The following is a 26665-nucleotide window of genomic DNA, read 5'->3' as shown; positions in this document are numbered from 1 at the left end:
GAAAAAAAAGAAAAAAAAAAAAAAAAACAGAGAAAAAACACAAGCTGCGAGGAACCCTTATTTATTGTCTGGCGGCCGCTTTAAGCTCACATTTCACAGCCAGCTACGATCGCTCACGACAACCCGCTCCCAGCGAGGGTCGGGCGGCCCAAGTGCGCAGGCGCCGCGGAGGGGCGGCGGGGGCGCTTCACTGGGCGCGATCCCTCCGCCGGGCGGCCTGAGGAGAGAGTCCCCCAACCAGCCGTCGCGACGGCACCGGCTTGCGGCGCTGCGCTCCTCCACCGCACGGCGGCGCTGCGGTGCGGGCTCCGGCGGCCGCCCCGCCTGCGCGGGAGGCGGGGAGAGGCTGAGGGGAGGCGGCGGCGGCGCCGGCCCTTCTTTCCCTCCCCTGCTCCCCCCGGGAAGCGGCTGGCTGCGGGCTGCCTCTCGCTCCCCCTCCCTCCCCCCCTTTTAATTTTAATTTTATTTTATTTTACCCCCTCCCCCCCTCCCTCCCCGTCCCTCCGCGCGGCGGCGGCGGCGGCCCGCCTCTCCCTTCCCTCCCCGTCGCCGCGGCCCCGCCATGGCGACATGAGCCTGCCGCCGGCCGCCGCCGCCGCCGCCGCCCCGGCCATGGGGCCCGCACGGAGCTGAAGCGCCGCGGAGGAGCCCCGCTGCCGCCGCCCCGCCATGGGGTGCTGATGGCCGGGCGCCCCGCCGCCGCAGGGGAGGTGAGCGGGCGCGCAGCGGGTGTGCGAGGGATGCGCGGCACCTGCGTGTGCGCGGGGTGCTAGCAGCCGTGCTGGGGGGCGAGCTGTTGTCGCCCTGCTGGGTGGCCCTTGGTGCTGGGCAGCGTCCGTTCGCGTTCTTCCGTGCCTTTGCTCGTGGCTGTTGGCAGAGCTGGGCCGTGCCCATCCCGCTTTGCTGTCCCGTCAGCGATGGAAGAAGTTTTCTTGAAGGAGGAGCTGTGTTTGCTCTCAACAAAGGTCTGAGATTGCCGTCCCTGTGGTAGAAAGTAAGCTTGCAAAAAAACCCTCCTGCAGATTTGTCCTTAGTGCGGTAATAAAGCTGTTCCTTTGCCTTCCTGTTCCTACCCTGCAAAAGAGGAAAGGGGAACAGGCCCTAAGGCTTCCCACCCTTAGAAAGGAGGCTGTTTAAATCCTCTGCTTACAGCAGTGTTCCTTAATATCAGGTTCTATGAGCATCCTTCTCATAGCGTGTGGCAGCAGCCCGGTGCACGGCACAGCCCCTCGTATCAGACAGAAGTGTGAGTCTCCCTGCAACTCAGTATTTAAATTGGGCAAAGCACACCTGGTGGGTGATTGCCCAGCTGCTGTTTGGAGCATGCCTCACCTTTCCCTTGCAGGGCTCGTGTGTGATTGACTGTGGCCCTTTCTCCCCTCATGCCCAGATTCTGGAGGTGGGGCAGGGCTAGAGCTTATCTCTCTAAAAGCAAATCGCTGTGTCTAAAAGTAAATTTCTGTGTCTCGAGGGTTTGCTTTTGGATTCCTGCTAGTGATTCAGGTTTGCTTTTGAAGGAGTTTGTCTGTCTTGTGATGCTGTGGGGCAACTTGCTCTCATCTCATGTCTTATGCCTGTGCAGACCGTGGCATAGGATGAAGGAAGCTGATCTTTCTGGCTTTTCCCCAGCTGGAGCTGAATTTTAACATGGTTTATCTGACTTCACCTCTACTTGGACCTTGTTATGTGGTTTGATAAATGGTGGAACCGATCTTAGATGCTGCACTTAATATGTCCGTATTCTTACTGTTTTGTATTTTACTTGCCAAGTCTTGTGCTTTGTTTGCTCTGGGGTCCTCCTTTAAAAATATCCTGGGTCTGCTGCTCTCCTAATGTAACTGCATGGTTGGCGGAGCATGTATTGCTGTATCTTTGTGCAAAAGGTGCTGCTGGGGCTGGCTGGAGATGTCATGGGCTGCTGCCAGCATCCAGTGGGTGCACCCAGAGCTCTGCATCGGGAAACTGCTGCTATTCTTGCACTGTGGAGTTATTGGAGTGGCTTTGCGTGGGGACTCAAGTAAGTCAGGAGTTGGGACTTGTGGTTTTGAGGGCAGCGCAGCATCCAGAACTGTGTGTTTAACATCTTGTATTAATACTGGGATGCAATCAATATTTGCCTTCTAAAATGTGTTATTTTCCTATTTCCAGGATACTTGTTACTATAATCTTTACAGACTTTGTGGCTGAAATACACTTCATTCTGAATGTGAGGCCATTCAGAATCACTGTCTTTGCTTGTTGTTTCCCTGAGATAAACTTTCCAAGTCTGCAGCTGGACCCAAGCATTTGCAGCTTCAGCATCTCGCCTAGAGTTTGGCTTTTGTGTTCCCTTCTCAGCTCTCCCAGGCTCAGCTGCTCAGGAAAGTACCCTGGCAGGCAGCAGAGGCAGAGCACACCTTTCCTCAGGCTCACATGAAGGATGCTCTCCTTTACACACCCCCAGCAGCACGCTGGCAATAGCAGCAGCAAAGCTTCGCCTCAGGCTGGGCTACATTGTCAGGACTGTGTATATTTGTGGGTTCAATATTCAAGCTTTTACATGAGACTTTTAGGAATAAGGTTTGGCACAACTGTCGTGGTGGCATTTATGCTGGCATAAATGATACCTTTAACCTGCATGACAGAATAGATGTGCGGTCTGCTGTTTATTTCACACTGCTCTAATCTGCTGGAAGTAAGCTTAATGAAGGCTGAGCAGCACTGGTGGATGCAGGGTTCTCACAGCCCAGTGATAGCCCTTGGACTCTTGCTCAGGGAGCAGAATATGAGTGGGAAAGTCACATGTCTCTGCGTGGAGTGAAAAACACGTGAGAGTACCTTCAGGTCCCACAGCCAAGGTACAAAATGGGTGCGCAGAGCTAAGTTGGCTAGGAACAAACTGGCAGCTTTCCTTAACTCCCATGATTTCTCATGGGGCAAGAGATTCTGCAAATGCAGCTGCTGTCAGCAGGACCCTGCTGTGTAGCAGCAGGAAGTTCAGGCTGGCCACTGGGGAGGTGGATTTGAAGGAGAGTTCTGGTTTACTGACGGTGGAGGAGGGAGTTTCTTTCAGAATTCAGTACAATAATAGCTGTTTTCAAATACTAGAAAAGCAAGCTGAAGTCATTTAGATGTGTGGAAAATATCAGGTGTCTCCCTTGTAAGTAGGAGGCAGATATGGTCTGAAATTCTCCCTTCCCACGTATGCTGACTGTAAATATTATCAACACTGTTTTATTAACCACAGTGTGTATTTGCACTAGGCATGCAATAAACTCATCTAAAAGCTCCCTCTTTAATAACGTGTTACTGCAGATACTCTGCTTTGCTCATCAACCCAGACATCAAACATTTTCTGTACCAGGGTGAGGGGAGCTGCTGGATGAACCCATTTGCAGAGGCATTTGTGCCTTTTGGGTGGTGCTAACACTGCATAGGATGAGATCACAGAGTCACATTTGTTGTCTGGGGTAGCTTCACTTCAGTGCTGTTTGATGGCAGTTTGGCCCCCTCCAGATCGTCAATGTTTACTTTCTCAATAGAACTTTGACTGCAAATCTGGTGATTTTTCAGCTGCCGTGCCATGCAGCTGAAAAGCCTGCTTCTTTTAGAGATGAAACTGCTGTAGTAACGTTACCGTCAGATGTGGCTTAGTCTCCATTTACAAGAGAGCCACAAATGTGCCTGTGCTTGTGTTGATAGGAGCCAAAGGGGACTTTGCTCAACACAGTTTGCAGAAGTGGAGCTCTAACTCTGCTGTTACAAATAACAGGCCTTGGACATGTCAGTGCACACGCTGCCTCCTGGCTTTATTTTAGGCTGAAGACTCTTGTGTTTAGGTCTGGAACCTGGGAAATGGGGTCTGTTAAATTTGTACCGATTGGGCAGGAGAGTTGAGCACTTAGGGAAGAGCCAGGGCTGTGCCATCCTATTTTTGTGGACGACTGGAATTAGATCCTTTTATGTATTGTCTCAACAAGAGGCTAATTAGACAGCAAGCTCATGCTCCTTGAGGATAATTAAGCTTTATAGCTGTGGGTTCTCTTTGGTTAATGAGAATGAGGAGATGGTACCCTCAGAGCCTAAGAATGCTGTTCTGCAGCTACTGTGCCATACCTCATAATTGATCTATTGTTTCTACAGCAGATAATTTCTCATTTCCTCATAATTGCCTCTTTTTAGTGCCTCGCACTGTATCCTGATATTAGCAGTAATCACTGATAATTTACCCTGAAGCCAATCAGAGCCTGCAAAGCAAAATATTGGCTGCGGTGAACGTTTATGCTTTCAGATAAAATTTTTTGTTGTTGTCAAGAGGAATCAAGCCATTGTAGATGCATGTTTTTTGGATGTGAGTGTTGAACTGGGTGAAAACTTGTTTGGTTATGTTGCTGTTCATTTACGTTAATGACTGCTGCCTGAAGACAAAGAGAACTGTTGCTGGTTCTGGCTCCTTTCTCTTTGCCATAGAAGCACTGTATTTATTTGGTTTCAGGCAATTGTATTGCTCAAAAGGTGCTGCATGATGCCTTATGTCCTGAATACTTGTTGACCCTTTCCTGTAGAGTTAGCTTTTATGGACATGAAAGCCTCTGGCTCTGCTTTATGAAATTACAGCTCAGTCTCATTCTTCGTGAGCTTGATTTTCCTCAGTGACTTCCTTCAACTTGCTGTTGATTTACGTTATGCTGGTGATGGAAGAAGTGAATCATGCTCTGCATGTGTTGCCTTTGCTTTGAGGAGACTAGCAGTGAGACATTACATAATGCCAGGTTTAGTTTGCCTTTTTTTTAAATTTTATTTTTTAGAAGCTTCCTGCTCTGCTTTCAGCATTTAGAGAGGCTGTCTGTGCCCCTCTGGGCATACAGCTGTGCTCTCACCACCACACTGCTCTGAACCTGAAGTCTATAAAATCACAGAAGGTCTGAGGTGGGTCCAGGTGGCTTTTGGAGATCTCCAAGGATGCAACCCACAGGGCTTAGCCATGATACCAGGTTTCAATCCAGCCCATTGCTCATCCAGTCCCATGTCTTAGCAGCATGTCTGTGAAGATCTTAATGGGGACAGTGTCAGAAGTCTTGCTCAAGTCCAGTTAGACAATACTTGCTGTTCTTTCCTCGTCTCCTGAGCTAGTTATTCCTCCATAGAAGGTGATCAGATTGTCAAACATGACTTCACCTCGATGAATCCGTGCTGACTTCTCCTGATGATTTATTTTTTGTTGTTATCCTTCCTATACCTACAGAGGATTTCCAAGTTTAGCTCATCAGTTACTTTCCTGGGGATCAAGGTGAGGCTTACCAGCCTGCAGTTTCCAGAGTCTTCCTTCTTGTTCTTGGGCAGTCTCTTTTTACTCACCCTTACTTCAACCGTGTCTATGTTTTGTTTTTGAATTTTCTGGAAGCTGCTTGTTTATCCACATAGGCCCCATGGCATTTTTGCCAGACTTGTGTCTCATTGAGTTTGACTCTTCTTGAGATTGAAAGATGTGATCCTTGAATACTAATCAGCTTTCTCCTGCTCTTCTTCACTCTGTTGTCTTATGCCATGAGACTACCAAGCAGATCTTTGAAGAGGCCAAAGTCTGGTCTCTTGAAGTCCACTGTTGTGAAAGTTGCTTTTTCCATTTCTCCCGGGATCCTGTACTCTGCTATCTCCTGGTCACTGCAGCCAAGGCTTCCTTTGAACTTGACATCCCCAGTCAAGCAAGGAGCCCCTCCTTGCTTATGACATGTGTGAAACCCAGCAGAGCAACTCTCCTTGTTGGCTCTTCTATAGCTTGGTCAGGAAGATGCTGTCAATGCACTCCTGGTGATCTTGCCTGGCCCAGATCCTTCACTTAAATGCACGTCTGATTCCTCTTCAACTTTAGGGGTAGCAGGCCTTTTTTGTACTTGTAAACCCTTTGGGTGCTGTATCTCAGAAAAAGCCTTACATATCTCCCTTTCACCTTTGCTGCTGCCTGCTCACTTCTGTCGCTCCTGCAGGATGAGGCTGGCTCTGCCAGCACAGCAGAGAGACCTCTGGAGCTTGGAGGGCCGCATTCCAAATGCTGTCAAGCTATCTGCTGTCACGCTCCATCTGCTATCAAGTCTCAACCCTGAGAGGGCCTGCTCTGGAAACCTTGCGCTGTGGCACAGCCATAGCTGAGGCCACTTACACTGGGGCACATGGAGAGTCCCCTCCTTCACATCTGTCTGCACAAGCTGCTCTTTCCACTGCGATCTGCAAGCTGCACTCTTATATGGGCTTCTGTCAAGCGCTGGCTGATGTGTGCCCGAGTCTCCCAAATCAAGTGCAGCTTCAGCAAAGGCACCAAGCCCACTGGATCAAGTACATCTTGCTTGTGAGAGCTTTTGTGGTCCCACAGCCTTGCCTTTATCTAGCAACAGCAGGCGTCATCACATTTCTTAGAGGGATCCTGGATGTTCCCCAATGATCCTGCACCTCATCTCCGAGGTTATTGTTTTTTTTTTTTATAGCTCTCTTGCACTTCAGTTCTGGGCACCATCTCTTCAGGGAATTGTTGCATCTGAGGCTGCCTGCCCTCAATGCATCACCTGTGTGCAGAGTAAAGGCTCACATTCCTCACCTGGCAGCATGTCCGTTCTCAGCACAGAGATGTGTGTTCCAAGCAACAGCAGGGCTGATCTCTGCCTACACTGTAGCCTGAATTCTTTGGCATATCGGCAGCCAGAGAATGAGCCTGCAGTGTTGAAAGCGTATAAAATATGAGCACTTCTTTTGCAAGCATCATAAAATGGCATAGAGAGGTTTTTGTTTGCAAGTGTTTTGATTTTGCTTACTTTAATCCATGCAAGCAAAGAGCCTCCATCAGTTAATAACTTTCCCTTTGATTTCTAGGTTCAAATGAAACAAAATCTTAAAGCAGAACTCATTAAAATATATTGAGTTCCATCTCCTCTTTGCATCAAACACATGCTTTCTGCAGCTGAAGCGGGTCTCCTAGGGCTGGATTCTGCCCTCACCTTTTATTATGCTGTACTTGGTGTGTTGCCACATGGTGCCTTAAGAAGGAGAGGGGCTGTGCCTGAAGCAGCTTGTTTGCATCACTCACACAGTGGTGGCGTGGAAGAAGTTGAGGCCAGCGCTCACCAAAGGCCTTCTTGGGCAAATTCTGCTTGGACATCGTGGCCATCAGAGAGACCAAAAAGAAATACTGCTCTCGTCCGGAAAAGGATTAGGGCAGGAGGGACCTGGAAGCGTGCCTGCCTCTCTAGGAGGGAAGAATGGGGGTGTTGTTTCAAAGTTCAGCTGGGAGTTCATCTTCTGCCTTGGTTTTCTGTCATCTGAGCGTCCCTTAGATAGTGAAACTCTTGTATCAGTCATGAGTCCTGGGCAGTGAGACACAGCAGAATTTCTTAGAATTAACCTGGTTTGAGAGACACTGGGTTTGGCAGCAGCTATGGGCTGTACAAAATGGCTCAGGGCTGTATCTGCAGAACAGCAGAAAGGGCTCCTCTGCTCTGTACTTGCTGGATAGGTCATGGGAGTTCTGTGCTTCAAAACAGGCGTTAGAATGGCTCCCCATCTAAATGTTGCCCTGCATTCTTTCTTTGCGCTTGCAGACTTGTGTTTTTTAACTGGCAGCTTTCTTTAAAATGTTTGGAGAGCTCCTTAAATTTGGAAAACCAGCACTAAAATGAGGTCACATTTATTTACACTCCCAGGAAAAATGTGGTTGGAGGAAAGGAAGTGGCAAGTGTGTGATGTACATGAGCTTGCCTGAAAGATGCTGCCAAAATATCTCACAGGCTTCCCTTTGTAGCAGATGGTGGGAGTTGGCGCTGGGTGAGTCATGCAGACAAATGGCAAAGGGCCCTCTTCGCTTCCCAGCCTGAATTAAAGTACCTCTTTCCAAATTTTGGGTTGTTGGCTGCTTATACACAAGTGGAATATACTGCTTGCTGAAGGTGTGCTGTTGTGTGCTCAACCTGTGGTGGTCTTATGTTTGGTGTTGATACGTTTCTCTCTTGCTAACGCGTTTTAATGTCCGTCCCTACTCATTCCATAGAAACCAGTTCATTGCTTTGCATCCACTTGCTTATTTAGATGGTGAAATATCAAACTGTAATCCCAAACATTTTTCCCCAATCATTTAATTTGGAAAAGCTCACATACGCTGTCTCACAGCTCTGTCGTGCTGTTCTCACTAACCAAGCTACAGCATGATTTACTTTGCACAAGGCAAACGGTTGGATGTCAGTCTTAACCCATGCAAGTCCTCTGCGCTGCCGCATCGGGCTGGGCTTTAACAAAGGGAAAGGATGGAAGGCTGGGCATTGGTTTGCAGTAGTGAAGCATTTGTGGGAGCACTGTCTTAGGATTGTCGTCTGACACAAAAATAATGTAGGAATCATAAAAGGAGCTGATGCCTGCTGATTTTGCTTCTCAGACCTCAGCAGAGCTGCAGCTACCTCCTGCCCTGTGCATTTGTGGGCTGCTCTGCTGGCACTCGGTGAGGAAGGAGTTAAGGAAGAGAAAGCCCCAGATACTAAAATTAACATCTGTCCCACCCCCTGCCCACAGCTCTGAAATTTCTAATCGCATCTCGCAGTGAGCTGATTCCTCCTAGCAGCACAAACTGCGTTTTGATGCTTGGAAATCACAGATGGCTGGCTGGGGCTCGCAGGGATTCAGCCTCCATCCTCCTTCTGCATCGCCTTCCTCCCCCACACAGCAAAGTCTGTTTTCAGGTCATCTGTAGGACTGTTATTGCACACCACAGCTGAAGCAGATTTGGCTGCTGCCTGCTGAAAACACGTACAAGGGCTGCAGAAATGCATGTGGTGCCTGAGCTCTGTTAGAATGACCCCTCTTAGCTCCAGAATACCCACCTGGATTTATGTGAAAAATAAAAACAGCAGTTTTTGAGCTGTCTCTAATCCCAGAAGTCTTTTTTTTTTCTTTCCTGAAATTATCTATTTGGAGAAAAAAAACCAAACAAACAATCTGTGAAACGAAAGAGGTTTTCCATAATTGCCCTGAAGGATTTCAGTGATGCTGTTTACAGTGCATTCCTGTGTGCTGTTGTATTGGCGCGGCTGGATTGCAAGAGGAGGCGGGGCGAATTCAGGAGCTGAGTTCCAGGCTGGTTCTGCTGCTGGATAACGCCTTCCTGCGACGCAGACACTGATTCCTGGTGTCAGTGCAAAGGCATCACAGAACCTAAGTGTGTCCTACACAGCCACGCTCCCCCTGCCCCAATCCAAACACGTTCCTGGTGCAGTGACTGACTGCCCCAGTGCCTGCCAACATGGAACTGCCTTTGGAGCCTGTGCCCTGTGGCACTCAGCGGTGTCAGACTTCTCAAGGGAAACAGGAAGCGCTCTTCAAGTCAGCTATAAACCTGGATCAAAACGGGATGTTTTTATGAGAAGGGTTACATTTTATGGGCTCAGCCAGGGTGTATTTAGTGAATACCAAAGGTTTTGACTTGAATTTCAGAGCAAGATTCGGCCTGGAGCATGTGGCAGTGCTCACAGGAGACGTCCAAACAAAGCTGGTGCATTTACTTGGTTTAGTTCTGCTTTGCTAATTCTCCAGCTGTTCTTTGAGCAGTATGAGTGCGGATGGTTGACCTTCCACTAAAGATGAAGCAACTAACAGCAGCTTGAACAGTGGTTTAAGACTCCTAAAGTGGCCCTCCCCCCAAAAAAAAACCCCAACCTAGAGCTCAAATTTCATTTTCAGTCAGGAAAACAGAGGCAGAAAGCAAGGATGAGTTACTTTATGGTGACCTAACTGGGCTCTGCCACAGTCATTCCAATGGGAATGCCCAGCGCTGTGTTTTGGGACCTTTTTCTCTCTGAGCAGTGCTCATAGTGTTTCATGAAGTGCTGCATACACGCAGAGCGTGCTGTCATGTCTTTAAATGTGCTGTGCATTTATCTGATGAAGAGCAATGTAAATTCAGATGCAAACAAGCTGCAGCCCTCCGGCTGCTTGGCAGCTTGCCTGCTCTGCTCTCGGTGCTGGAAAAGTCTGCACGCCATTTTTGCTCCAAGGAAAACTTTCAAGCGCGTCATTCTCCTTTTTTTTCTTTATAAAGGTTACTGAGCCTCAGCCCTTGCTCATTTTTCTCCCTGGTTCAGTAAGGAAAGGTTATTCTCCCTTCTCCCACCGTAGTCACTGGTCGATGGAAATGTTTTGTGCTCAGAGCTCTTGGGAACAGCACTGAGCTCCCAGCTGTGGCTGATGCAAGCAGGGATGGGATCAGAGCGGCAGAAATGCTGTCTGGAAAGGCCTCTGGAGCCAACCTTGTGGCCCAGGCTCTGGGAAAAATGATGGGAGCAGGAGCAAGATGAGGCCCAGAGGGCTGTGAAACCCATTTTTGGTGTGATTGCGGTGGAAACGGTTATGTCAACAGCAAAAAGCCTCTGAGGATGCTGACTTTGGCCTGAAGTTTTTCATGTGTTTTCTCCAGTGATTTGAAGAGTGGTTAATTATTCTCTCTTTCCTGCAAAACCAAGCAGAGCATCACTGTTTCATTCTGGGAGGTACAGCTGTTTTTCCATGAGCAGGCAGTGCAGAGCCAGCCATTGCCCTGCTCTGGGGACATTTCTGGAGCTCGCAGTGATAATTAACTAGGAATTCAGGGCTGATTAGAAGTGATTTCGAGACACATTGCAGAGCATTTCCAGCCTGCATAGGAATCCTGGTCCAAGGCATTCCCTCCAGCCAGAAAAACCTGTGTGTAGCCTTGCTCTGCTCACCTTGGGGTCGTTTCACTCGCTCAGGGCTATGCCGAGCTAGGACAGCCATGCTGATGTTCACAAGGAAGAGTTTGTTTTATAGAAATTCAGTCCAGAGGGCTTTTCTGTTCAGGATTGAAAGGCTGGAAGTTTATTTGCCACTTAAAGTCAGGGCAGCTCCAGGTGGGATGCTCCATGCATGCTGCAGGTTCTGGGGGAATCGTGCCCTCGAGAAACTTCTGTAAATTAACAGAAAAATGTTCTGCAGTTTCCTTTAAAGCTGCGATATTGCTTTGAATGTCCTTTTGTTCAGAGCTGTTGTTATTTACAGTAAATTATCTCTCATTGTTTTCACTGTGATCTTTGTTTATTTTCTCTTTTCAGCATGTTGCCTTGTTTCCTGTAAATACAGGAAATAACGTTGTATCAACAAGCTGGTCTTCATAAAATAGCTTGCTTAGGAGTTGGCCAATATCCACCTGTTTCAGATTTCATAGCAGCTCTCAGAAGGAATAGAAGGCTTCAATAACTTTCCCATGGATTTACCCTTCAGGGCAGAATTGTTTCACCAAGCAATTTAATACTGTCGAGAAATGTGCAGACAGAATAATGGTCGGAAGCATTAGCACAATTTGAGAAACCTTTTCAATCAGATCATCTTCTGTTTTTAAAACTATGCTGTGAAATCTATCTCTATTGTCTTAAAAAAAAAAAATATATGTATATATTACGTTTTACGTTTTAATTTCAAACGTAGAGGTACTGACACATTCTTGCTGTGGATAGAGGCTATACCATGGCCAGGAGAGTCCCTTGTTATTTGTTTTGTGTACAGCAAGATGTTCTGCTTTAGTTTGTACGCTTTTTATGATTGCTTTTGGAATCGGGTGTTCCTTAGGCCTTGCTGAAATATCCTCTGCCACCTACCCAGCATGCAGAGATTTTCACTGGGTTTGCCACTTTTTCCTCTGTCGTTATGCATTTCCTATTTGATATTAGAGACGTGCTATCTGTTTTTTGCATCTTAAAACATTTTCAGAGAGGTTAGACCCAAGTGGAACCTTCCTGAACTTTCTAGTACATTTGTACAAGACTCTGCAGCCCACGTAATTGTTTCAGACCTGTGGATGGTTTTGGTCCAGCTCTGTGTGAGTTAGAGCTGGTTCTTTGGGTTCCCTTGGGAAGGTGTGCCGAGTGCCTGATAGATCCATCATGGGTGGCAGATGAGCCTCTTCCATTTCCTGCAACTTCAGTCACCTCTGTGCTTTCTTTGCCTTTGCAGGTAGCTGTATCCAGCTGGGTGGCAGGCAGATCCAAGGGTCACCATGAAGTTTACGGGACCCGTGGAGAGCCAGAGGTTGTCTCTCCTTCTGGAGATGGCAATCTCTAGGGAAGCTCAAATGTGGAAAGCCCATGTGCCGAAAATTCAGCCCAATCAGGTAATGTCCCTTTTTCACATCTTTCATCTTCCTAAAGGTATGAGAATATCCTCTGGTATATTTCTGTGTGAATAACTCAACCTGTTGGATGAGGGGTTGTCTTCTGCTTGAGACCCGGGAAATTAGCCTCTGAAAGAAGTGGGTGCTGTTGTATTTGAGGAACAGACCCAGAAGCCCGGTGCAGAACACAAAGTGCAACATTTGGAGCTCTGCTGCTGCTTGTGAAGCATGTACGTGTATTGGTTTAATTACACTCATTTCATAAACTGCTTGGATTAACAAACACACGTTTCTGCTCAAATTCTGTGGTCCTTAAGAGGAGCAAGCTGCTTACTACTTTATCTGGCCTGAGCTGTGTTTTGTGCTCCTTCAGAGTCAGCACCTGTCTGGCACCTGCACTCAGAAACTCCATGATGTTTTGTTTAAAACAAACTGTGAAGTGAGAGGATGGCTGATTAGAAGTGTGAGTTAATTTCAGAGTTTTCTGGTACCTTGCTGTTGGAATGGATCAAAATAATCACCGAGACAGGCTCAGAGCCAGCCTTGCTCGTATTGATTGATATAAAATGTTCACACAGGTTTGTCGGTCAGCTTGTCAAAGCTAATCTCTGGCAAACAAGAAACTACTGCTGTTCTGAAGGAGCAAATGTGTTTTTAAAGGGCTCAGTATTATTTTTGTTAGCCCACACGTAATTTTCCAGACACACGACCTGGTTGTCAGAGGTGCAGAGCTGCACTTTCTTCAGGCCATGCACAATTTAAGACCCTGGTTTATGATAAAAACCAAAATAGGCTGCTATTCCATGCTGGCAGTATTCCTGGGTTAGCAGTTATATTACAGGGAGATAAGATTATAGTACAACAAGATAGTTAGGGATGCAGAGTGCAGCCAAACCAGATTCTCATGCAGAGATTTCACAGGGAAATCTTTCTGCCTTGATGGAGTTTGTACTGATGGCCCAGAGAGCACAGCTGCAGCAAGGGGCTGCATGATTGCCCACTGAAGATAGGTTCCACCCATGGCGTGCTTCGGTTGTCACTGGGGAGGGGGGAGTAACGTTGGTGCTGTGACATGGCTGTCCTGCTGCTGCAGCTGTACTATTACCAGGCCGAGGTTAGCAGCAGCTCACTGTGTGCTGTGCCCTGTGGTAAGGGAATGTGGCTGCTGCCTCTGCCTGGTATGGAACTGTCGAGGTGGCTCTGCTGCCTGCTGTGGGATCAAGTGTGGAGGCAGCCTGACCTTTGTTATAACCTTTGTGCTCAGAAGGCTCTCAGTTCTGACCTGAATGAATACCAGGCTTGTCCTTCTCGTGTGCAATTATGTCATGATGATGAAGGATCCCTCCCCTGCACTTGGACAGTATTTGTGAGATCCCTGCCCTGGACTGTTTCCTGGCTCCTGTGTCTGTCTCCCTAGGGCTTCCACTCCTGCAGTTTCACAGGACTTCCAGCTCCAAAGCTGTCTTCTTTGCAACCTCTTTCTGTGCATTTTCCTTTGTGTCTGTTCAGGTGTTGAGTTAATCAGCTAGAATGCCACAGTATTAAATGTCTTTTAGCAGTAAATAATCATTACATTGGAATGAAATTCCTGTGTGCATATGTGTAAAATGTGCAAAGGTCATTTTAAAAAGAGAACATAAACACAGCTGTCTGCTCTGGGGAGATCCTGGCTTGCCACACCAGTGGTTGAGAGCCTTGTCTGTGTAGTCACGTAAAAAAATATTTCTTTCTGTTCCTCCAGCTCAGGACACAACTTTCCAAACTGTCACGTGTTCCTTCACTTCTGCAGTATGCATTTTGGCAATGCTGCCAAAAGTCCCAGAAGTTCAACATGAATTTCCTTGTTTTCTGTAATATCTGAAAGGTCCCATTCCCTAACATCTATTTCTCTTCTTCTGAAAACAGCTGCAGTAGCCTAAAACAAGTGAGGTATGAAACCAGTCAGGAAATCTGCGTCCCTCTGCGTATCAGATTTGGCAGCCTGCAGCACGTGTATCTTTCCATTCCCTGCTGCTAAGGTTGGCTGACTCCAGACTTTTAATGAAGTCATCTGGTTTGCAAATGAGAAAGTATGAGTGCATGTAGGAAAAGCGGTGATGAGATTGGAGGTACACTGTTGCTAGTTTTCAGGAGTGAACTTTTTGTTTTGGCCATTCAGAAGACACTTTTGGTGCTAGTGTTTAAAAAGAAAAAATCAGTTTCTAAACATGTGTCAGCATTGAGATCTGTGAAAGAAGAAACTCGGAGAAAAACAGGTGGGCACTTAGTTACACTTTTCTGGTACAGGATGCAGAATCCATTGTGGACTTCTGATAATGTATGTGATTTTTTTTTTTCTTTTAATTCCTGTCTGAAAGCTCTCATTCCCTGCAGCTATGTACATTTCTTTTAGCTTTCCTTCTTTTAGCTTTCCTCCTTCATATGTACATCACTGACCCTGGATGTTTGCAGTGCATTAATGCCAGGTGTTTCAGGGGTTTTTCAGCCTCAGAAAGCAGCTGGGCTGGGTGTGGAGCACTCTTAGTGCCTCTGAATGTGTTCGGTCTTTTTTCCCTTTTTTTTTTCTTTTGGTTACATGCAGGTGGCATTCTGAAGTTTTCACGTGACTTGAGCAGTGAAGCAGTAAAGATTGGCCAAAGGTTGATCTTTGCATGTTACCAAGTAACTTTGCAGCAGAGGGGTCTGTAAGCCAAGGTTTTATTTTTATGCAGAAATAACAGAGTTACTTCTATCATCCCTCTGTTGCTGCTTGTTCTGTTTCTTTCTTTCTGTCTCCTGATGTTCTCTGTACACCATGAGGAATCAGCAGACCTTGGTTTATTCCCAGTTTTTCCACCTCCTCAGCACATGACCTTGGGCAGGGCTTTTAACCTTCTGGTGCCTGTTTACCCTTTGGGGAATCACGGACTGACCAGTTTTGTGAAACAGCGTGAGATGAATGCGCTCAGCTCTGCTGGGAGGCTGGGCACCGATCTCTCCCCTTGGTGCTCAGGCAGTGCTGTGCACTGAGGGAGGCTGCACTGCTCGAGCTCCTTGCTGCCCTGCTGGGCCATAGGCAAACCCCACTGATCGCCCCTTCTGGAGACCCTCAAGAGAACCCTGCTCATTCCCAGCTGGTGCAAGCTGGAAGTGACCCGTGTGCCTTGCCTGGAGGTCACTGATGTCAGATAAGCCCTCCTGAGACCCAAATAAGGACAGATTTGGTGGCGGTGTTTACCATTACCCTTCTCAGGAGCCTCTCAGTCCTGATAAAGGTCACCTTCCTGCTCCCAGATGAACCTACAGTAGAAACAGGCAGAACCAAATAGGGGAAAGAGCAAAACATCTCTGTCTGGAACAGCAGATAATAATAAAAAAAAAGTTATCAGGTGAGGTGTTTTTCCTAGGTGAGGCAGCAATAAAATTGAGTCATGTTTGTGTTTTAAGAGAACGTATTTTTAGACTGCATTTTGCAGAAGTCCCACGGTATTCTGACAAGTGATTTGTGCTGTGCTAGCAGTGGAGCCCGAGTCACAAGCTCCTATCTTATAGCAACTAAGTATGCAGCAGGCCCTGCGGTCAGGGTAGTAGCAGGGAGATTTGGGTGTTGGTAAATGAGAAGCTTGTTTTGCACTGCTGAGGGCAGTGCTTCTCCCCATCAGCAGAGCCTCACCAGCACCGTCCTGGTAGTGCCTGAGAAATGAGGCCGTGGGCAATGCTCTGGCAACAGATGAGTAAGGTACTATCTCTCACTAACACGGGCTCAGAGGTCTGTTGGTGTGTATCAGGTGCTGTATTCTCTCCCTTGAGCAGAGCTGCTGACCTCAGGGTTGCTCTTTGGATTGGTGGGATGAGAGCCATGGTGAGTGTGGTGCTGCCATTTTGACGTGCAGCAGTCGCCTACGTGCTGGCTGCTGACAGGGCCTTGTCTCGTGGTGTTACATAAAGCACCTGCCTGGAATCTTCACAGAAGCGTGCTGGTCATTGGCAGAATTTAAAGGTGTGTTCATCAGGAGGGTAAGCAATCAAGCAAACCACTGCAGGAAACATTTCAATGTGATGTAGCCCTCCTTTACCTTAGGAACAGAAACTGAAAACCTGTTTGTTTCCCCATTTGTGTCCAAAATGTGATCTGCTCTATAGTTTCCACAGGGTGGCTCGGTCATGTTTGTGCTGACACAAACTGCTGCACTCAGAAAAGGTGGGAATTACCCTTACATTTATTACTTGGGAAAGAAAACAGAGGTTTGTCATAGATTTGAGGGAGCATCTGCCAGAGCTGTTAGGGATTGGTGTGTGCAGCATGCTGTCCTTTGCTCCTGCCAAACTTCTGATGACGGAGGTGCCAAGCAGGAGGGAGCCAGATGGAAGAAGGGAGCACTGTTAAAGAGTGCTGGTTAATCTTGGGTTTGGATTAATTTTCTCTAATTAAAATCTGTGCACTAGGCTGTCGTACGCTTCCACCCTGGAGTTAAGTTCTGCAATGGCAGACTTGAGGGGACAAAACAAGATGGCTGCAGGTAGGCAGCAGCAGAGGACAGCATCTGTGGGAAAGCACCTCTAGAACTACGAGGGACTTTTGCTTCCTGGCCCAGTGGGACTTTTTTTTTTATTTTCGGCTACAGCAGTGTCTTGGTTTTGCTTTGAATTTTATATAACTCAAGGGACAGTGACCAGACTGCTTATTTATTTTTACAAAGCTGTGTTTCTCACTTGTGACGCTAGAACAGCGCACGTACACCTTCAAGGGAGAGGGATAAAGACTGACTGTCACCCATCCCTTACAGTGGGCTGTAAGGAACTTCCCTGGTGCTGCTGGGAGGAAGCCGAGACTCGCCCATCCTTAGCAGGGTCTGCGTCCAGTTGCTTTCTTTGTGTTGTGGCTTCTCTGCACAGAGCTAATGCCCTGGTCTGAGATTTGACCTCTTGGCCCTGCGCTGCCTGTGAAGGGTGTGCGTCCTTTCTGGCTGCTTATTGGAGGGCTGCAGGCTGGGCAACAGCGCAGAAAGATAATCTGAGCCCTCCCACCCCATCTCAGGCAGATGCTGTTTTTAGGAGGAGGCCTGACCTTTTGCTTTGGCAGGCACGAGGAGAGCAGAGCTGAGCCGGGGCCAGCACGGTCCTGCCTCCCCAGCCAGGAGCGTAAGAGATGCCATTTTCACTCCCACCTCTGTAGCAGATGTTGTATAACATACACATAGATCTGTATAGATATTGTATAGTTCATTGTTGTGTAGCAGGTAGGGGAAACAGAGGCCTCTGTCAGTGAAGTACTGGAGGTGCATCTCTTCCCTCAGTGAAGAAGGGCCAAGCCCACTCTTGTTGGCTTTGCCAGTAAAGCTGCTGGCCGGAGCAGTGATTCAAGAGTCATACAGAGGGTTTTACAATCATGTTTATTTTGTTTGATGGGATTGGTTTGGGTTTTGGTTTGGCTTTCAGCTGATAGGCACACAGAGCTTACCTTCTGGGCTCAGCCAGATACTGCATTTCCAAAATAATCCTTTAAGCTGCTAGAAACCTTTGAAGTCTGCAATATTGTCCAAACCTGGCTATGACTGTAAGCCCTTTGTATGGCTTTGTTTCCTTCCATTTAAAAATAGGTCCAGTAAATAAAGCAGCATGGATGTTCATTTCACCCACCACTCCTCCCTCTCCTGATAGTGTCTGGGGTTCAGCTGTGCAGCCTTGGCTTTGCTACATGTTAAATATTGTCTATAAGGACAGCTAGTATTTAACATACTTTTTTGCTTATTTTTCTCCCCAGGTAGGTTCTAGGTCCCTATCTCCCTGTCCAAAAGAAGATGATGTTAGCAGACATTTAATAAATTCTCTACTGCTGCATGGTGCATTTCTTATATTCCCTGTATGCATACAGGGAATATAAGCATTTCTGGAGTGAGTGCAAGGCAGCAGGAGTTCTGCCCCAATGGGGCTCAGATTTCCCCTTCAGGCTGCAGTAATGGTTTTTAAAATAGTTATTTTTTGGAACAGAAGCAACTACTCTTCCCCCTTGAAAAGAGGTGGGTGCTGTTTTTAACAAGTCCCAGTACAGTCAGGTGGTACCCAGTGGTCCCAACTGAGATGAGAGGCCTGTTTGAATCAGAGGCTCAGTCCTGCTGATGCCATTGCTCTGCCAGCGCTTCGGAAGTGAAAACAAGGCAGGACTTTGTCCTCTGGAGCACCTGATATGGTACTGAAGGCATGCTATGCAAGTAGAGGTGGTATGTCTTTAATCTTAGACCAGCTGGTACAGCTGGAAGGAACAGCTTTTGATTACACAACTCTGTGTCTTTAGCTTAGATCATTGTACAGTAGCACTGTTGTTATTTATTCTAAGGATGACGCCTGTGGGTGGGACCCATGTCAGTGACCCACAGGATCCAGCCCCCAGTTTTGAGCCTGCTGCCTTCCCCTCCTTCCCTGCCCCAAGCAGCATGCAGGAGGCTCAGCGCAGTCAGGAATCAAAGCACAGCATGAGGCTGTGCTGTAAGTAATGTTTCTGCAAGGTGTGAAGCTGGTGTCGTGTCGGGAGGCCCTGGCAGAATTGTAGCTCTGCCCATAGCGCTCTGCTTGCACGGGTTTTCTGGGCTCCGAGGGTGCAGCGTCAGAAGGGCTGCGATAAAGCTGATGGCTGGCTGTGCCAGGCAGCATGTGGTCAGGAGCACAGCGATGGACGGAGCCTGCAGTTCCTATTTTGCCTCAGTGCTGGGTGTTTTTGCCTTGTAAAATCGCGCCGTGTTCTGCCCCCCATGATAGTGCTGGAGGCCAGCTACAGCCCAGCCCAGCAGTGATTGCTGCTTGTGCAAGCCCTTGCCTTTTTCTTCCTATGGCAACCTGACATAAATGCAAATGGGTTGCATTTAGGTTCATTCTTTTAAGCCATCTCAGCAGTAGCCAAACTGCTGCGGAGCGTGAGGACCTTTTCATTGCAAAAGGAATTTGTTAGCCTTCACTTCTCACTTCTGGATACATCCTCACCAGTCATCTCAAATTGTGCCCCCCAATTGAAGGGAAAACAAATGTTTGCTTGGTTGAACTGAAGGGCTTTGCTGAAGTTGGAAATATTTCAGGGTACAAGTAAGAGAGATTCTGTATCAATGACTTGTCTGTGTCAGCACTGGAATTCAGCTGTTGTTCAAGAAAATCCATGGCAGTGACTTAGGCAAACAGAAAATGAACTAACCTTTTTTTAGTTTAAATTGTACCTGCTTTGCCCCAGTTCACAGTTAACTGACGCTGAGCTCTTCTGTGAACTTTGTTTAGAATTTTCTATGTTTAACAGTTAGTGAGCTAAAAATATGTCCACAGCTTGAAGGAAAATAAACCCTTCCTGTCCAAAACACCAACTCATTTCCCTCCCATCCTCTGTCTATCAGGAGCTGTGCACCCGCCTGGCTCCCATAGCACATCTGCTTTTGCTCATCCTGGGCTTTTCTGTGTATCTGAGCAATTCTAAGGAGGCTGAAAAGAAATATTTATCTTATGAACCAGAGGACATCCTCAGTACTCGAGAAACTACAAGGTATCCTTCCTTTTTCCCCTGTAGTGACAGTTCTGAGTGCTGGTTGAGGTTGCTGTGAGGAAGGTCGATAGGGCGATTTCTTGCAGTGGACTAACTGGGAGAACAAAGCGCTGATTCAGGCTGCCCCTGAGCATCACCTTTCCAAAAGCCTTTTCTTTCTCTGCTGAATGATTCCTGCAGAAATACAAGTGTTTGGTCTTCTCTGACTTGCTCGGCCTGTGTTTAAGAATAGTTTGTTTTTCTCTCCAACAGGATGTAGCCATTTCTCCAAAGCAGAGGGATGAGGTCATTCAGTGGCTGGCCAAGCTCAAATACCAGTTCCACCTTTATCCAGAAACACTCGCCCTGGCCATCAGCCTTTTGGACAGGTTTTTAGCTGTGGTAAAGGTAAATATTTGCAAATACATAAACTGAAATAGATTTCTAATACCCACTCAGCAGTTTCTGTGTACAGTCCTGGTGGTGTGACCATGTGGAAATGCGTGCTTCCCCTCTGCTCTCACACTTTTTTTTCCCTCTCACACCCTCACTGGATGTTGCCTGCACTGCCATAGGTGCTTGATGTTGTGTTATAGAACTGGCAGCACACAGTGAGGCACTTCTGGAGGCTGATTAACAAGAACACACAGTTCTTGGGGAAATGACCCAGCACTTTTATCTGCCAACACTATTTTCCTTCTCCTCTCTCCTCTGTTCTGCCCTTTCCTTCACGTCATGCAGATCATTAGTTTAAAGATACGTTAACGTAAGAGAACACACACACCCTTCCTCTTCAACTACGTGCTCAATTCTAACTCTGTTTGAATATTGAATTTGCCCTACTGCAGCACCTGCCTCCTAACTACAGCTAGCTAGTGCTGATTCAGAAGCAGCATGAGGAAAGGTTTTGCCTTGGATTAAAAAAAAAGTCTCCACCTTAGACTAATTGACTCATTAAGCTAAAGGAAATGCCCACTAGCCCACAGCTAGAAATATGGGCCTAATGCCCTCGTGTACAGAAAGTCAGGGAAAGTTGCCACTCACGACTCTTAATTTCTCTGCATTTAGTTCATTGGTATCATGTCAAACTGCTGTGACCACCTGCTAGCAGAAGACTGGTTGGAGGGAGCTTCCAAATGCTTGAGGGCAGGTTTGGGCCTGGCATGTGTGCTAGTGCAGGGAACTGAAAGCAGTGGGGGAAGATACAGGCAGACGTGAGCGCTTTTTGGGGGAGACGTTGCTCAGTACGAGCGTGCTCTGTAGCCAGCCTGACTGACAGACCTGGAGACTGATGTCAAGTCGTGTGAGGAGGGATAAAGAAGAGGTGAGGTAACCAGGAGAGGGTGCCAGCCCTGGGAGTGACAGACTGCCCAGCCCCACTGCACAGAACAGAGAGCACGTAGACCTACCTGTTTGGTTTAAGGCTGGTATGTCACAGGAGCCGTTCCGTGGAAGAGGTGGGGGAAAAAAACAAACAGCATTTAGGGACCTGCATCTAGGGGCTGTTGCCTTTCTGTCTGTCAGCCAGTCACACCGTCTGCTCTGGGGAGAGACAGGAAGCGCTGCACTTGGGTGGTGTTTCGCAGCTGCTCAAGTGACACCATCCAGTAACCTATTGTAGATACTATTAAATACTGATAATGGTCAAGTTACAATTCGTGGAAGTTTTTGAGATCTTAAATTGGCTGACTTACTGAAATACGGAGGTGAAGAAAAGCATTTTAAATCCCTCAACAGCTAATGCCCGTGAGTACAGCTTTTCTTCCAGTAATTTGCAGCAGCCAAAGAGTCTGCTAAGAGAGTATGAGAATATGAGTAAATGAGTTCACTGCATGCTTCAGGCAGTGAGCAGGACTGCACAAAGTTGTTTGTCAGCTCATTCTATGTTCCTTCTGGGTGACCATTATTCAGACAGCTCAGGAGGCAGGTAGAAGCTCCTGTAGGAGACCAGGAGGGGAAATGAGTTTAAGGTACCACCTCCAAGTGTGGAGTCCCTGCAAGTATTTAAGCTAAAGTTAAATGGTAGTGGAAAGCCAGTGCTCCAGGCTTAGCAGCATCCCTTTAAGTAGCTGTGGCTGAATGTTTCATTTTGGAAACAATCCTGTGTCTTTCTCTCGTTGCTTCCTGGAAACAGCCTGCTGGATTTCTTGACAGCATATTACACGAGTGTAACGTGCAGGATCTAGCATTTAAACTACCCCATAGCTCCATTCCATCTGCAAAAAATTTACCTGTTAAGAGTGGATCATGCAGCAGTTTAGGTTAGAAGTAGGTTATTGTATTCAGTGCAGGATTCTCACTTACCTTTCCTTTCAGCATCTCCTGATGTGGACAGAAGAGTATCAGGTACCAGCAGGCTGCTGGAGGTGGGGTAATGGCTGCAGCTGCCTGCTCACTCAGCTGCAGGAAAGTTTAGAAACAGTGCCTTGGCATTTCCTAGTCCCCTGCCACTAAGGAGCAGGGTAGCTTGTATGGGGGTGACAGAAGTGAAGTCCTTTGTCAGAATCAAATGGACAAAGATCACTGCAGAACAAAAGCTCCAGCAGATGCATCACATTCTGAGCATTTGCTTACTCTGGTCCGTCACAGAGACTATATGAATATTTTACATCCCGTGCATGTGGCTGTTCTGCTTTTTATTCTGAATCAGGGCCTATAAAAAAAGCTTTTTTATGTATTAAAAATCACTTTTTCCCCTTCAAATCCAACATTACCTTGCCTACCACAACTCACCGTAAAAGCCTGGCTCTCTCTTAGTAACCCTGGGGTCACAGTTTTGAGAACTGCATAAGAGATAGAGTAGTGATGGTTTGGTTTTGTTTTGTTTTGTTTTAACAGATGCTTTAACAAAGACAGCATTTTAAAATACTTTATGATGTTTTTCTTCTTTTTATGTCTGACACCCAGCAGTAGTGCTGAAGGAGGTGGAATACAGTGGCTTATGCCAGATGATAATTTCCCCTTCTGGTTTTCTCCTTCCCATTTCTACCCCAGTTCCTAAAAATGAGCTTGTTTTACTCCACTGCTGCACATCAGTGGGTGCCAGTTATGGTCACGAGGCTGGCAGATTCCTGTCCTGTCTGAAGTCACGGAGCACATATCTGTGCACAGCCCAGCTCACCAGTGCTGTGCTGTGATTAGAAGTCAGCCCACTGCTCTGCAACACGTTGCACAGGCAGCAGACCCTGGGGCTTAGGATGTTCATCCAGAAAAGACTGCGTGGTTCCTGCGTCACATTCACAGAAGAACTTCTGTTCTGTATTGTAGGCCCGTCCAAAATATCTGAACTGTATTGCAATCAGCTGCTTCTTCCTTGCTGCAAAGACCATTGAGGAAGATGAGGTAACCTTTTTGTTGTTGTTCTACCTTAGCATTGTGTGAATACGTGCTTTTCAAATCCTGCCTTTGCTTGCATGTGGCAGCTGACACTTGCCAGGACAGGAATGGAGCAGTTTTTATGATTTTTATAATAATAATTGGTTTTCTCTTTTCTTCTTTGTGTTGGCTTTTCTAGAGGATTCCAGTACTGAAGGTGTTGGCTCGGGATAGCTTTTGTGGTTGTTCTCCAGCTGAAATTCGCAGAATGGAGAAGATCATCCTGGATAAACTGAACTGGGATCTTCACATGGCGACGCCACTGGATTTCCTTCACATTGTAAATGAGGGGCTATTTACAACTTGTTGGTAAAAGTATTGTATCGATAGCTAACCTAGGCAAAAAGAACCTGGAGAGTAGTGCAAACCTCAGGGTGTGGTTGTAATTCCTCAGTGTAAGTAGTTTTTGAAATAAAAGTAATTATTAACAAAAAAAAAGGCCTTGCCAGAAAATTTTAGAGGAGATTTGTGCCACTTGATGGGCACTTTACGAAATGCAAGCCTGCTGCCTGGAAATGGGGCCCTGTTTTGAGACATGGCAAGCCATGCATTATGGTTCACTGCTCCTGAAAACTTTGCCCTTGAATCTTAACTGCTAGGTTTTTTTCTCACAGCTAAATACCAGGCAGTTAGAAAACGTGAATGAAGCAAGGAGAACGCGCTGATGCTGGGCAGTGGTGCTTGGTGCAAGCTTGGTGCTTGCTGCGGAAAGACAGGGCCAGAGAACAAAATTCTTAGATGAAAGATAAAGGGAATGAAAGTGCCCTGAGGTTCCCTTTATTGAAGTTCATCCTCTCAGTTTGCTTATGGAAGAGTTTTTGTTCAGGACACCTGAACTCCCAAACCCGTGTTGTTGAGAGGAGAGGGGAGCCTTCTGCCAAGCCCCAGGCAGGGCGTGTGTGTGAGTGCAGGCGCTGCCAGAAAGGCTGCACAAAGCAGTCGGCGGGTTCAGCTCACCTGTGCTTTTTCCGTGATGCAAAAATTGTCTTGAGGGTTGATCTGGAGGATCCTGTGCATCAGAAACGTCAGTTGCTGTTCTTGAAGTCTGCCCTAACCTCAAGAACAGAGCTGCCTGTTGCTGATACCGCCAGCCTCACGTGCTTGTTTCCCCCCTCAGTTCCACGCAGTCGCGGTGTCCAACAGGCCTCAGCTCCTGTCCATCCTACCCAAGCTGAGCCCCTCTCAGCACGTGGCGGCGCTCACCAAGCAGCTGCTGCACTGCATGGCCTGTTACCAGCTGCTGCAGTTCAAGGGCTCCATGCTGGCGCTGGCTATCGTCAGCCTGGAGCTGGAGAAGCTGCTCCCCGACTGGCTGGCTCTCATCATCGAGCTGCTCCAGAAGGCACAGGTGAGGGGGTGCCGGCACCATGCTCTGCAGCAGGGCAGGAGTGGGCACACAGCCTAGCTGTGGCTTTCAGATTCATCGCTTGCTGATCTGTGCCTGCAGTCATGCTTCTCTGAGGATGGCTGAGCTTCAGGCTGTGGGGAGTTTGTGGGTCAGCTTTGCAAAGCGTTAGTCTTGACTGCCTCCAGTCGGTGACAGAGGGAGTAGCCTTGTGCCACTCTGCACTGGGAGGAACACGGTGAGGAGCAAACCCTGGTTAGCTGCTCCGCCATTCATGTTAGGCATACTGCGTGGTCTTACCTGTACTGGAAAGACAAACAGGTCAAGCTGCTGGAAAAGATGCAGCAAGGCCTCTTAAAATCTAACGGGTTTTCCTCCCCCGACTATTCGCAGGGGGCCGAAGAAGCAGGGTCCCACATCTTGTGTTTTGGCTTTGTGTTTCTTCTTTATCCCTTCCTCCTGAATTCAGCATGCCATTGGCAGCACGGCGTAGGGGTGGCCAGTACACTCAGAGCCGTAGCCCCGCCCTGCCAGGCTGCCCGTCCTCTCCATGATAGTGATCCTGCAGTGCTGATGTTTTTGCTTGTCTCCTCATTCCAGATGGACAGCGCGCAGCTGATCCACTGCCGGGAGCTCGCGGCACATCACCTTTCCACTCTGCAGTCTTCTCTGCTGCCCAATCCTGTATATGTCTACAGTCCCCTCCAGCACACCCTGGTGACCTGTAACAGAGGAGCGTTCAAATGCCAGCCCTCCTCTGTCCCAGGGCCAGGTTTCTCCAAGGACAACGGCAGGCCAGAAGTGCCGGTCACAGCTACAGCCGCGCTCTACCAGCGTCTGCCAGCTCCCAGCGGTTGCAAGCAAGCCTCAGCCAAGCGCAAAGTGGAAGAGATGGAAGTGGATGACTTCTACGACGGCATCAAGCGTCTCTACAATGAAGACACTGCTCCAGAGGTAGTGGCTCTTGAGAACATGGGCTCTGTTTGCGGCGCTGACGTCTCGAGGCAGGAGGGCAACGTTTCCCCTTGTCCGCCTTTACAGCCAGTGTCTGTCATGTAGCTGTGAGCACACACCACCTGCTGCGCCGCAGCTGCACGCGTGGAAAGCCACGCAGAACCTGGCGTGGGGGGAGAAGGGACCATACCTTGTCAGGCTGAACTGAAGGGAGCCAACAGAAATAATATCCCAGCCCTTTTTTGAATTTTTTTTTTCTTGTGCGGCTAATTCTAGTTCCACTATTTAAGCACTTAAAACACAAAAAAGTATAAAAATCTAAAAAAAGACCCGAAAAACCAAACAAAAAAAGTAGCAAAAATTTGTTTCTTTCTAGTGTTGTCAGCTCCACTGTTTTTCTGCTCCTGTGTATTGTAACCCATCCTCCATGTCCAAGAGCTCTCATCAGTTGTGCGGTTGTTTCAGGTTTCCCAGCCAATTTACACCTCCAGTCTGATTTCCATCTGCTCTTTGCTCTTTCTGCTTGCTCCTCTTTTAATTCTCAGCGAGTCTTGTGCATGACGTTCTGTACATTCATGACAGGTTTCTTTTCTCTTTCTAAAGAAAAAGGCCTTTTTGTTCTGTTAGCACTTTGGTGTTTCAATGTGATAATGTTTAAAAACTGGATTTAAATAAGAGGTTAGTCAGGAAAAACACACAGCAATGCTTGCAAAGTGCTCCGCACCGATGTAGCCACAGGAGTGTGAACGTACTGTAGAACACGGAGGCATCCAGCCACGGTGCTCTGTACCTTAAAGTCAAAACTGTGCTGTCAAACACAAAAAGTAGTTAATGGATTTCCTATCGCTTGAACAAAAGCGGTATTTTTTCTTGCTTGCACCAGGAAACGTTGCACTCAGTGTGGATGTTCACCAGCACTTGACTCTAAACATCAAGTGCAAACCTTAATTTCTGCTGAATCTGGTTTTTTTTCTGTGTGTCTATAAGCTTAGCATGTGACCAGCACTGCTTGGTGGAGTGCTGGGCAGCCTGAGGTTTGACAGGTTTGTAATTACCAGTCACAAAAAAATAAAAAAAAAACCAAAAAAACCAAAAAAACAAAACAAAACAAAAAAAAACCTAAAAACCAAACCAAAACAAAAAAAAAAACCCCAAACCCCCAAGAGCCCCTAACCTAACCCCAAGTTTTGTGTTCATGTAACTTCTAACCAAGAGTAAAACCTTTAAAAGCTTGTCTCTTTTAAATGTTACACCTCTGTTTCTCAGAATGACCCGTCCCAATTGTAAGCTCTCTCCACAGCCCTGAGGAAGGTATTGTATTTGGAGCCATTGTACTGATGAAAGCCTTCTGGTAGCAATAAAGAAAGTTGTCCTGGAA

General features: G+C 47.4%; 1 protein-coding gene across 1 annotated transcript; it reads left to right on the top strand.

Annotated features, from left to right (window-relative positions):
- Positions 1-570: 570 nt before the first annotated feature.
- Positions 571-26665, top strand: CCNI (cyclin I). The gene is made up of 7 exons (XM_052682280.1): positions 571-710; positions 11977-12133; positions 19887-20021; positions 22881-22955; positions 23128-23268; positions 24106-24336; positions 24934-26665. The coding sequence occupies exons 2-7, from the start codon at positions 12020-12022 to the stop codon at positions 25390-25392; spliced, it is 1155 nt and encodes a 384-aa protein (XP_052538240.1). The 5' UTR covers positions 571-710; positions 11977-12019; the 3' UTR covers positions 25393-26665.

The sequence above is a fragment of the Tympanuchus pallidicinctus genome, unplaced genomic scaffold (assembly GCF_026119805.1).
Source record: "Tympanuchus pallidicinctus isolate F22 unplaced genomic scaffold, pur_lepc_1.0 scaffold2, whole genome shotgun sequence".
NCBI classification, from domain to species: Eukaryota; Metazoa; Chordata; class Aves; order Galliformes; family Phasianidae; genus Tympanuchus; species Tympanuchus pallidicinctus.
The sequence above is the reverse complement of the archived record's forward strand: the minus strand, read 5'-3'. Positions and strand labels throughout refer to the sequence as shown.

Bases quoted from the DNA above. Each gene is read 5' to 3' on its own strand.
- CCNI (XM_052682280.1), top strand. From the start codon at position 12,020: ATGAAGTTTACGGGACCCGTGGAGAGCCAGAGGTTGTCTCTCCTTCTG. The intron at 12,134-19,886 runs GTAATGTCCCTT...TCTCTCCAACAG, and splicing joins CGAAAATTCAGCCCAATCAG to GATGTAGCCATTTCTCCAAA. The intron at 20,022-22,880 runs GTAAATATTTGC...TCTGTATTGTAG, and splicing joins GGTTTTTAGCTGTGGTAAAG to GCCCGTCCAAAATATCTGAA.